We start from the raw sequence: 13,241 nt of genomic DNA on the forward strand, positions 1-13,241 counted from the left end.
TTCTTGTTATACATAACTTGAGATTCCCAAAATAAACCAATTTCAATTCAGGTAGGCCTAAGAGCGGACCTTCGTGATGGAGTGGTTACCACAGCAATCCACGACGCCAGGGGTCCCGGGTTCGAATCCCGGCCTGGGGATTATTGATTGTTCTTTGTGAGTGTCACTTAATCGATTTCATAATATCATCACTCACCCTCTTTGCCATGATTAGTAAAAAGTGACAGAAAGGCGACGTAAAATATCTCAATATCAGGAAATCAATCTCAAATAGGCTTAGGATATTTCCACCCCTTGATTACAAGGCAACGACGCTACCTCTGCGCCATCGGGAAGGCCCCTAATCTATTAGATGAAGAAAATAGTGTTTAAGGGCATTATGGAAGGTGGGGGGGAGAGAAATAACCAAATCTTACATATTAGACCTTAATTGACACGTGGGTTCTGCAGGGGATTCTGAATTATTATTTTGGGGGGGGGTCTTAGATTATGGCGGGTACTTTTCAGTTATTGTAGTTAGAGGGGGATTGAGCATTACATTGAGGAAGGTATCCAATTCTTGTGTAATACTATTGTCTTAAACTGCTGCGAAAATTCTGGTGTGGAGACTGAGAATTAATTCTTTCGAGGAGGCAATATCCACTCTTCAATATCAACAGTAAGTCTAAATTGGCATGGAAATTTTGGTGGTAGGATTGAGTACTAAATTTAAAGGGGAAGATATGAAGCTCTTCGTAAAATGTTAAATCTTAGACTGTCAAGAGATTTCTGTAGTGAAAAGAGAGTTCGAACATTAAATTTTGGAGACTGTGTTTAGCGATATGGCATCCACATGTTTTCGGCCCTGAACGTGCTCGGCATCCTAAGAAAGTATTGACACCCTATTAAATTAATATTCTGGAAAGCCTGCAAAGAAATGGATATAAAAATTTTCTTGCTCGCTTCGCTCGCAGTAGTATGTTACAAGAATGCGTGATTGGGGCTTTTCTGAGGTGAATGTGAAGTTTAATACTATAGCTGCATTACAAGACATAAGCGATATTCTCGATATTCACTAATAGCATCGCTTCTTGAAATATAATGCTCAGTGTTGGTATACTGCTTAATTTAAAGCAGGTGCATCATTTGTGACAAAAAGCTAAGAAAAAGATACTTTCGATAGACACGCTGTCGTAATTAAATGCTTTGTAGAGATTACGATATGGTTTGAGGGTGCGAAGTATATGATTTGGGAGGGACGCATGATATGATTTTTGGGGGGATGCGCCATTGGCCTTGGGGAGGGTGGGCGGGTACCCCTTCCAAGAGCCCACCTTTACAATTCCAGCCCCCCACCCCGAAAAAATAATCCTGCATACGCCAGTGACGACAAATGTTTGCATAATTCCCCACTCTTATCATCCTATGGTGAAATTTTATTGCCATAGAATGCAATTGTATGCTTCATGGGCATTCTTGTTGGTAGTCATGCAGCGTTACCTTTTCACATAGCTTATCTCGTCCTGTGACCCGTGTTATTATGCTATGCTGCCTCGATAATTGATAATGACATCACAAGGCGTTCTTACCCTCAAGACTGATGTCAACAATCGTCACAGTGTTGTGAACTCAAAGCAGAAAGATCTGTAGAGACAAAAAAAAAGTTCCTTCGGTAATGTCAAGGTTAATGTAAATAAGCAAATTGTACTGAAGACATTTCCCGTTCCTAGCATAACTGTAGAAACATTAAAAGCAAACCATACGAATATATGACTTCGTAGCTTATGCAAGATATGCCCAGAACTATTTTCCGTTCTTGGCTTGTATCCTTCCGCCAGAAGTCTTCCCTTCGCTAGGTTTAAATCTTTCGAAAGACGAGTGAGCAGAGCCAGTATATGATTTTGTGTGTGCAGTGAACACGATGTACACGCGTGTAAAGTACATGTTATTATTGTTAGTGGTGCAATGTATTATCAGTGGTGAAAACAAGTCATCAGATTACATCGTCTTACCGGGAGGTAAGTAGACTTAACTTTTTAAAGAAAGTGAGGGGGGGCGGAAGTAATATCCTGGTACTTTTAAAAAAAACAGGACGTCAGTTCCGCTGAATTTATACGGTCCCCCACCCAGGATTTTTATCTCCTTTATTTTAATTTATTAATTATAATATAAATAATAGACTGCAAAAATAAAACAAAATAACGATCTACAATACAATGATGTTGTTGAAGTGTTGTTGGTTTGGAGTATAAACTCTATTCTGGATAATTGTTTATTAGTTATTTATTTCTATTGTAAATATATTTTGTCATCATTGCGATCATTAATTTCAAAACTAGATTATTTTATTTTGTTTTGTCGTATTTTATTCTGTTATTTAGTTTACTGACGTACTAGCCTTTCTGAAAAAAAAACAAAAAACGGAACGACTCATTCGTTGATAGTTGATTGTGTGCTGTTAGGTAGACTTGACTAAACAAAACGACTTATAAAGTCCTACCCGTAATTACAAATAATTTCTGATAAAAAGTTATTCCTTAGCACACTGACCGAAAGGGCAGGGGAAGAGACGGTCGCCCCAGAAGCTGAGACAAAAATAGCGCCGCCGAACGAGCAAAAAAAAAAAAAAAAAGAAAAAAAAAAAACAAGTTGACAAAAATTAAATTTCATGGTGTCCTATGAACGTATCAAATTAATATTTTTGTCAGTTCCTAAAGAGACACGTTTTTGAATGTTCATATGCGCATGTGTTTGTCTAAGATTCGCTTAAAGCTTATTCTTATCGAATAAAAGGGCAAGCTGAGTGTGCCTCCACCGTGTATCGAATCGGGGAAGCCTTGATTACAAGACGATGACGTAACCATTACGCCACCAGGGAGGGCCGATTAAGAATTTTAACGTTCTCTGTGTATTGAATCGTGCAGTAGGCACATAGGAGATGGCGAAGTAGAAAACATTCTGAAAACATAGTGGATATGGTGTGATCAACAACACGCTTCAACAGACTTGACTTCCTCCGCCCATAGTCGTTAAATATGTAGTTTTCCTCCAACCAACGAACTAGTCACAATTCTCATTCATTCAGTTTACTTTCCCCTGGTAGATAAGGTTTAGCAATGTGCTGGGGCAAAAATGGCAAAAAGTGGGGGTGGGGGAAACTGCTCCCCCTAATCGGCGCCACTGATATTGAGTATATAAGAAAGATGACTGTCTATAGATTGTTATTGTAATTACATGTTTATTTGAATTTACTGATATTATAGTGCTTGGATATTCATTTATTGATAAATATTCTGTGGTCCAGAGCAGTTGTTAAGACCAAGGTTGTTGAAGGTCCAGGAACCCCATAAATTCTAAAGGGTTCTATTGGGTTCCGCTGTAGGACCGAAACCTTTTTTTTTCGCACAATTTAAATTCGGTCCAAGTTGCTTATTGTTACATTGAAAAAAGGTTCCCGGACCGTATTGAAACTCTTTCGTAAAAAGGTTCCTGGACCGAATTGAAATTCATTCTGGAAAAAAGGTTCCTGGACCGAATTTAAATTGATCCAGAAAAAGGTTCCTGGACCGAATTGAAATGATTTGAATATGAAAAGGTTCTACACTGTCTAGAACTCATTTACGTTTACTGATTTTCTCTCCCCGTCCGGGATTAAATTTATTTACAATTACAGACCAGGTTTGAGCGATTAAAAGTTAGAAAACGTAGCACAGGGAATAAATCAAAACGCTGTTGTTCTTTTTTTTTTTTTTATTTGAAACTATTACATATAATTGTACATGTTTACATTTTTGTCATTATAAAGTTAACATTACATTTAGGAAATTTGCATATAACATATCTCGTTTACAACGAGGGATCATTTGGTATTCCTGGTGCAGGTGATTGATAAATTGGATGTGAGAATCTTGTTGCCTATATATGGATACAAAAAGGGCATATTGGCCTAAGAGCCATTGTACACTGTGGCGTTTTGTTCTTGGATAATATGCAAAGGAAGGATACAAAAGAATATCTACTGAAATGTTACGTTCTGATGTACGACAAATTGTACTCACAAGTTTTTTGATATATAACCATGATTTTTGGATTATTTGACATTCACTAAGCTTATGCACTAAATTATCTTGTACATTACATGTAGCACATATTGGAGTATTTACTAATTTTATATCATAAAGTTTAACTCCAGTAATGAATATTTGGTGTACAATTATATACCACGCTGATCTGACTCTTAACGTAAGGTGGCGGGCCTGTATATTATTCCATACTTCCCGCCAATTGACTCTTGGATTCCGATCTACAATTTTACACTATTTTTGTGATAGTGAACACAGTCTTCTATATATTTTTGACGTCTCTTGCGTTGGAAGGATTGGAGATTGTATTAAAGCGTAACTTATATCCACTATTGTATTCTTAAAATACCATAATCTGTCTGGAAGTCTTGTAACTTCAATTGGGGCCTCCAATTGAATGTTGTCCAAGGCGTGTCTCAGAACTTTACTAGTGAGGCTGTTTGGGTGTTGAATCAGTGTCGTTACATCAGCTTGTATACGTAGAGCCTGGCTTTTATATTCCACGTTTACAAGGTTCATTCCCCCTTCTGCATAGGGTAAACAAAGCGTTGCGTGATTTACACGCAAGATTTGACCGTTCCAGACAAACCAGTTCACAGCACTCTTGAGCTTAAAAATATCCAATTGCCTCAACGGGAGGATTTTTGCTACATACCACACCTTGGAGAGAGCGTACACCTGTACAAACGTCACTCTTGACTGTATACTAAGTATTCGAAATTTATTCATTTGTAGAACTGCTTTAACACCATTTATCACTCTGTCATAGTTTAACTGGATCATTCGTTGAAGGGAGCGCGCGAAAATTATTCCAAGTATTTTTATCGATGGAACAACATGAAATTCTCCGCTCTGAGGGTAAGTTATATCCGGGTTTAAATGCATAAGAGTTGATTTTTTCTGATTTACTGTGAGCCCTGAAAGGGGACCAAATTCCTGTAATACTTTAGACGTTGCAGCAACATCAGTCTGCGTATTTATTAATACATTAACATCATCAGCATAGGCCAACACCTTTGTGTTTATAGATTGTATGGTGATGCCTTGTACTTGCTTTTCTAATGCAGAAAGGAGGGGTCTCAATGAGATACAGAAAGCTATCATCGATAATGGGTCACCTTGTCTTACTCCCTTGTGAATAGGAAGTTCTCTTGTCATAAATCCATTTATTTGTATTTTGGATGTTGCGTTACTATAAAGGCTTTTAAATGCTGACAAAAAATGTCCACGTATAACGTACTTTTGAAGCACATTAAATATGTAATCATGGTGTACCGAGTCAAATGCTCGTTGAAAATCTATTGCTAATATAGCATTATCATGGTTATTGCTATTGACTCTATAACAAGTAAGCACTTCACGAAGCGTTTGTAAGACATTTGTAATTTTCTTGTTCATACCAAAAACATATTGTGTATCAGTAGTATAAAATACAATACAACCAGCACCACTTACAAGTGTACAAATGATGAGCTCATATAATTAAACAGCCCGATTTGCCCACACTTAAAATTATGCAAAGATGCCCTTATTCCCAAATTCTTCAAGTGTAATATGCTCTTAATTCTAAGAATTTTGAATCCTAGTGTACAAATGATGAGCCCCCTCAGATTGATTTGCCTACACTTATAAAAGGCACTTCTGTGAGATTGTTGTCCATAAATTTGTTAAAAATATGCCCCTCTTGATATTTTTTTGCCCACACCTAAAACTAAGCTAAGATACACCCACACCCACACCCACACCCACACACACACCCACACCCACACACACACACACACATATTTACTTCCGGTCCACTTCCGGTCCACTTCCGGTTTACTTCCGGTCCACTTCCGGTTTACTTCCGGTCCACTTCCGGTTTGCCTACTTCCGGTCCACTTGTGGCCTATTTCTGGTTTATTTATATTGCATCATCTTTTGCAACAAATTATTAGACATGTGTTGTTTTCTGATTGGTTGGTTATGACATAATGTGATGATGTGTTATATTCTGATTGGCTTATTGTTTCAGATGCTTTCAATGCGGTCTGTGCTTAGGCTATTTAAAGAGATTTTGCATTGCATATCAGCCAGTATTGTGAGAGTGGCTGAGGAGAACAGATGTGTTGTTACAGTGCTTCTCATACTTACAGGCCTGTTTGGTTTAATATACAATTTATATTAAATATATTTCTGGTATATTGAACAAAAAGGGCTTATATTTTGTATAAAAAATCTGATATTTGTTGCATCCAGCTTGTTTGTTGTAATCCACTCATATTTAGAGTCAGGCTTATATCTGTCCCAGCCTGTTATACAAAAATCAATACATAACACTCAGCGCTAGGTCATTGCCTTTCTAGACATGCATGTCTGTGCAGGCATTTGCGGAAGGTCAGTGTAGATCAATATTTATTCTCTTTTTCCACTTGTGGGCTATTAGCTTTACAACCTGTCATAATAAGCATAGAGTTTTGGTTTAAAACCCAAAAAAATTTATATAATAAACTGAGAATAAAAATTAATAATATTAACATATTAAATATACACAAGAAATAAACAAAGCACACAGCTGAACAATATATATATATATATATATTAAGTACAAAATTTTGAATTGAACCCCAGGAAATCTTATATAATAAACCAACAACAAAAATGCCAAATCAAAAATATTGCAATCAGTGTAATAAAAATATATCCAGCCCCAATTGGGCCAGACACCAAAAGAATTGTAACCCAGGCAAATTCAGAACTCCCACTAAAATATGTTCTAAATGCAATAAAATATTTAGCAAGGCATATTTCAATAGACATGTGGGTTCTTGTTCTGTACAGTCATCAACATTGCCCCCTCAACCATCTACATCTGGTCTGAAAAGGAAGCATGAAACACCTCTTAATGCTGGACCGGCAAAGCAGCCACGCTATGAACCCATCCATAGCAGTTTTAATGGCCAATTAAGAGATCACTGTTTTAAATCAGAGCCAAGATGTGACATAAAGAATTTTTTGAACAGTATAAATCCTGATGTGCAGGCAATTCTAAATGCACAAAATGGCTCTTATAAGCTGTCCCTCAAATTGTTTACACAATATAAGAAGCCAAATGGCACAAAATTTACACAGCCCCACATAACAGAAACTGTACCTGTATATTCAAATGCAAATTTAGACAAAATAATAAGCAGTTTGATAGATCAATTGAATATTAAACACTCTGAATTTGCAGCAAAAGAGTCTGGATGGAGCCTATGCGGATCTCCACACAAGCTCTATGTTAATATTTCTGAATTCAGCCCATTACAAGGATCTACATATCTGCCATTACCTGCCAATATAAAAAACAAAACAGCCGTGGTTAATATAAAAAATAATGACCAGAAATGCTTTTTGTGGTGTATTTTAGCTGCTTTGTATCCAGTTTCAAGGAACCCTCAGAGAATAACTTATTATAAGGAACATGAACATGATTTTGACGAGGCAATGGAGGGTTTAGAATACCCAATGCCTGTTCAGAATATTGATAAATTTGAAAAAAAGGCCAGGCATATCAATGGCAAACAATTATCTATTAATGTATTTACTTGTTCTACTGGCCGTGACAATTGCTTGATAGATCCTCTCAGAATCAGTACACTTGATGATGAATCTGCTATTCCGATTGATCTGCTCTTAATTGAAAAGGATGGCACATATCATTACACTCTGATACACAGTCTTGAAGCTTTAGTCAGAACACAACTAGACAAAACTCATAAAATATTTAAGTTGTGCAGAAGATGTTTGTCTGTATTTGATGGTCAAAAAATAATAAATGGGGTTCGTGAAAAAAATGCAGAAATTGCTAAAAACAAGTTAACTGAGCATCTGAAATACTGTGGCAACCATAAACCTGTTCATATGGTGATGCCTAATCCAAGTGAAAATGCCAAATTCAAAAAATCTGAAGCCTTGTTGGAACACCCAGCATATATAGTCTGTGATTTTGAATCAAATCTCAAACCTCTTGCATTCTGTAGCCCAGATCCTGATGAATCTTCAAGTACATCATACCAGTTACATGAACCTTCTAGTTTTTATTATGTTGTTGTACAGGATGGTGTTGTTAGTAAAGAAGATTTATACATGGGAGCAGATGCCATCAAAGAATTTGCAGATAGAATAGAAAATGAGTGCCATGACATAGCATCTAATGTCTTATTAAAATCAAAACCCATGTTGCCTTTAACAGAGAAACAGATTAAAGATTTCAACAATGCAGAAAAATGACCGGTATGTGATTGTGAATTTTCAGATGCAAATATCAAGGTGAAACACCATTCTCATACAGATGGTAAATTCTTAGTGGCCCTGTGTAATAGCTGTAATATTAAGATCCAGAGACCAAAATTTGTCCCCATATTTTGCCATGGTGCATCCAATTATGATTTTCATCATCTGATCAGGTACGAGGGGTTTGACAAGCAGAATTTAAATATTTTAGCTGAAAATAATGAAAAATATATTGCCATTAGCAAAATAATTAAAGTTAATGGTGTTCCTATTCACTTAAGATTTCTTGATTCATACAGAATTCTGTCTGCTAGCCTGGCTACACTGGCCACTCAATTATCTGATGATCAATTCAAAATCACATGTGCTTTGTTTCTAAATCAGGAGCTGAAATTAATTAGGCGGAAGGGTGTATATCCATATGATTATGTTACAGATTTTTCTAAATTTGATGAGTGTTCTCTGCCACCACAACAAGAGTTTTACAGCAAAATCAGAGGATCTGGAATCACTGATGAAGATTATCACCATGCCCAGTTGATGTGGAACAATTTAAAATGCCATACATTTGGTGATTATCACAAGGCTTATTTAAAACTTGATGTGACCCTCTTAGCTGATATACTGCAGGCATTCAGAAAATCTTCCATGGAAAATTATAAGCTGGATCCAATGTATTTTTACAGTGCTCCGGGCCTAGCATGGTCTGCAATGTTTTTAAACACTAAAATGCAATTGGATCTGATCCAGGATCAAGATATGTATCTGTTTATGGAACAATGTATAAGAGGTGGCATGGTGCAATGTTCTCAGAGATATGCCAGAGCAAATAAAAAAAATATATTCCTGATTATGATCCAGCACTGCCATCAAATTATATACTGTATGTAGATACCAATAGCCTTTATGGTTATGCTATGATGAAAAAACTGCCATATGCAGGGCTTGATTGGGTTGAAGATTTCAACATTGAGGATCTTCAGGACTTTGATGACAGTAACTATGGCCTCTTCTTAGAGGTTGATCTGACAATTCCTGATGATTTACACAACACATTTTCTGATCTGCCCCCAATTCCCGAGGTTAAGTGTTCACCTGGCTCTAAACAGAAGAAATTGATGATGACTCTGGAGCCGAAACAGAATTATGTCATATATTACAAAAACCTCCAGTTCCTGATGAATCATGGTGTTCAAGTGACCAAAGTTGGAAAAGTTTTGAGGTTCAGGCACTCAAGATGGTTGAAGCCATATATTGATACAAACACAGAGCTTCGAACATCTGCAATGAGCCAATTTGATAAATCTTTGTTTAAATTGATGGTAAATTCAGTGTATGGCAAAATAATTGAAAATGTCAGAAAACATATTGATGTTAAAATAATTACTGACCCCAGCCGGAGCAAAAAATTGATTGCAAAGCCCAACTTCAATTACAGAAGAATTTATGATGAAAATATGGCACTTTTCAACATGAAAAAAACAAAGATTAAGTTTGATAAACCTATTTATGTAGGGGCTGTGATATTGGAATTGGCCAAATTACACATGTTAAAATTGTATTATGATGTGCTGAAACCTTTTTATGGTGATAGTGTAAAATTGATGTACATGGACACAGATAGTTTTGTTCTTGATATTCAAACAGAAGATGTTTATCAAGATATTGCACAGCCTGAATTGTTTAAATATTTTGATACCACTGAACATTCAAAAATTCACCCCCACAACAAAAAGATGCCTGGCAAGTTAAAAGATGAGACACTTGGTGATGTTATTGTGGCATTTGCTGGGTTAAGGGCCAAGATGTACAGTTTTGAAACATGTAGTGGTGTTGTTGCCAAAAAGGCCAAGGGCATTGGCAGAGATACTGTAGACAAAGAGCTTGAATTTGAGGATTACAAAAATTGTCTCAAATCCCAGAGTTTAATCAGAACATCAGAATCCAGAATTCAGAGTGTGGATCACTTATTGACTAGCAATATTGTAAGAAAAGTGGCTCTGGACCCACATGATGATAAGAGATGTATTTTATCATGTGGCATACATACCCTACCATGGGGGCATTGTGATTTGAAAAATGGCAATCAATGCCCAATTACAGAGCATGATTTGAAATAAATAAACATGCCTATGAACTTATTTGGGTTCGCCCGACCCTGTGGCCGAGTGGTTAGCACATCGCGCTGCGACGCCAAGGGTCCCGGGTTCGAATCCTGGTCGGGCTTGGTTGTTTGTGAATGTCCATTCATCAATTTCATCATTTCATCACTCATCCCCATCTTCGCAAATTAGCCAAGAGGCACAAAACGCGAAGTAAAATAAACTAAATCAATCAATCAATCAATTATTTGGGTTCAAAAAACAGGCTATTATGGATCTGCCAACACCACAACCCTCTTCTGATATGATATCTAAACTAAGTGCTTTGTTAATTATTCATCTGAACAGCATACTTACAGATGTTGATGATGAAACAGGTAAAACATTGTACATATTTAACAATAATTTAAATCATTACCAATTACCTGTAGGTGGTCAATTGCAATTTATTACAACCCCTGAGGGTGATGTCAAAATTTCAGTGGGGAGAAATATTTATAGAATTAAGCACTCAAACATGATTTCTGGCACTGTATATACTGTTTCTGCTGGTGACTGCTTATATATTGAGGTCCCTGGGTCATATGACAAGCTTATACCTTTTTTTATAGAATTAAGAATCAGATATTCAATAATAAATAACCACTAAAACAAAAATGCCTAATGATATATTTGGCCATACAAGACATGAAGATCACAGTGATGAGATTCTGATGCTTGATGTCAGAGTCAAGAAATTAAGAAGTGATTTACAAGCTTTACAAACCACACTCAATGCCAGTCTTCAATTAGAAATTACAAATTTACAATCACAATGCATGGACCCTCTTCTTAAAATTGATTCTGAACTCAAATTGCTGCTTCAGAAATATACTGATTTGGCCACATTAGATAATTTTCAAAGTTTAGAAGAAGCTGTAGCAGCTCTTCAAGCCAAATTTAAGAGCCAGGCCACCAACTCTGAGCAATTGAAACAACAATTGGAAGAGCAGATAAATAATGTCCAGACACAGCTCCAAACAATTCTCAAAAGCATAAAATCACAAGAAGATTTTGATCTAGTGATTTCCACTCTAAAAGAACAGATTCAATCACTCCAAATACCTAATCTGGACCCTCTGAACAATGCCATAGCCGAGGTTAAAGAAAAAATTGAGACACTTGAAAATTTTATGAACAACTTGCCATCTTCTGATGCTTTGAGTGCAATAACTCGGAGTGTTGCAAACATCAAGCTGCAACTTGAAACATATGAAGATTTTGGAAAAATTCAAAGTACCATAACCCATCTTGAGGGTACAATAGCAGCAGTGCAAAGTGATTTGACAAATATACAAGAATCTCTAGAATCCCGCCTGCCCGGTATTGTAGATACCCTTGTTAGTGTCCAGGAACAGATCACAAAGCTTGAAAACCTCAACACTGAATCTGAGCTATCTCATTTTCATCACTTGATTGATGATATCCAAACAAAGCTTGAAATTTTACAACAATCAACACCCTCTCAGGCAGATATAGCCCTGCTCCAAAATGCTATGCAAAATGTGGCTGATGCTTCTGAATTAAACAATGTGAAATTGGCACTTGAGTCTTTGCAAAATACTGTATCAAATCTGCCTACATCACAGGAACTTAAAAATATAAAGAGAGCAGTGAATCGCATATTGAAATCAGAAGATATCAAGAATATACAGACAGAGATCAAACAACTTACTCAAACAGTGGCCACTCTACCAACTAATCAACATATTAATGAACTGCATGCCCTGTTTGAGGATATCAGAAGACAAGTCCATGATCTTACTGCTCAAAATTCAAAATTGGCAGTTATTGAAAATTTGCAACAAATTGTAGCTAATATCAAGCAACAGCTAGGGACCATGGAATCCAATCAAGCAAATGCTCTGTCTGTTTTTGCCACACAGCTTCAAGAGATTGTGCAACAATACAAGAAACTTGTTGTGGACATAAAGATCAAGCCAGGCCATGATGATGTTGTTAGGACCATCAATGAGCATCTTGAATCTGTAACAAGCAGATTGCTTACAGCAGAAAAAGAAATAACAGGCATAATCGAGAATCCAAAACATACAGTAATTCTTGAATTGTACAGCATCCCCAACAAAGAATATGATTCACCATTTACACCAGGTGGCAAAATATATATGCTGTCCCCTGCACAATTTTATTACCAGTTTTTTGTTGGGGGCACACTGAGACCAATCAAGATCAAATATTGGCTTCAACCACAGGCACACCACTACCCCACCTTATCAATAACAAATGCTGATAACAAAGTAAAAATCACCAGTGTAGAGTTAGAGGATTTTAGAGACCCCAATACATTAGAAACAGCCTATGCTGAAGATGATGGCTCTCTGGAATTTAAAATACAAATAGGGGACAAATTATATTTAGAAAATCCTGTAGTATCAGCTGCTGAACACCCCATAGTTGCAATATTCTTGTTTTCATATTATGTCTAGACAAATTATTGTTGATGAATTACACAGACAAGCCAGACATAATTATAAGAGACTCCCAGTAGTCACAAAAGGCATAGATGATTTATGGCAAGGGGACTTGATTGAGATGGCAAGTGGACAGCTGAAAAACTTAGACAAAATCAACAAGGGCTACAAGTATCTACTTACTGTAATAGACACATTTTCAAAATTTGCCTGGGCTGTGCCACTCAAATCCAAGACTGGAAAATGTGTTACAGAAGCCATCAGGACAATCATCAATCAGAGTGGAAGATCACCGCGCTATTTGCAAACAGATAATGGCAAAAAATTTTATAATTCTGTGTTCCAACAAT

The 13,241-nt window shown here is 36.6% G+C and overlaps 1 protein-coding gene across 2 annotated transcripts in view; it reads left to right on the plus strand.

The window, feature by feature from the left end:
* The first annotated feature begins 1,827 nt into the window (after positions 1-1,827).
* The window catches only part of LOC145987106 (putative protein disulfide-isomerase A4), a 54,852-nt gene continuing 43,438 nt past the window's right edge, over positions 1,828-13,241 (plus strand). For both annotated transcript variants that reach the window (XM_083121581.1, XM_083121582.1), the window contains exon 1: positions 1,828-1,997. In XM_083121581.1, coding sequence (XP_082977707.1) covers positions 1,901-1,997 — 97 coding nt within the window. In that variant the 5' untranslated portion in view covers positions 1,828-1,900. The remainder of the gene's footprint in view (positions 1,998-13,241) is intronic.

Source organism: Lepisma saccharinum, chromosome 4 (assembly GCF_977018435.1).
Source record: "Lepisma saccharinum chromosome 4, izLepSacc3.1, whole genome shotgun sequence".
Taxonomy (NCBI): Eukaryota; Metazoa; Arthropoda; class Insecta; order Zygentoma; family Lepismatidae; genus Lepisma; species Lepisma saccharinum.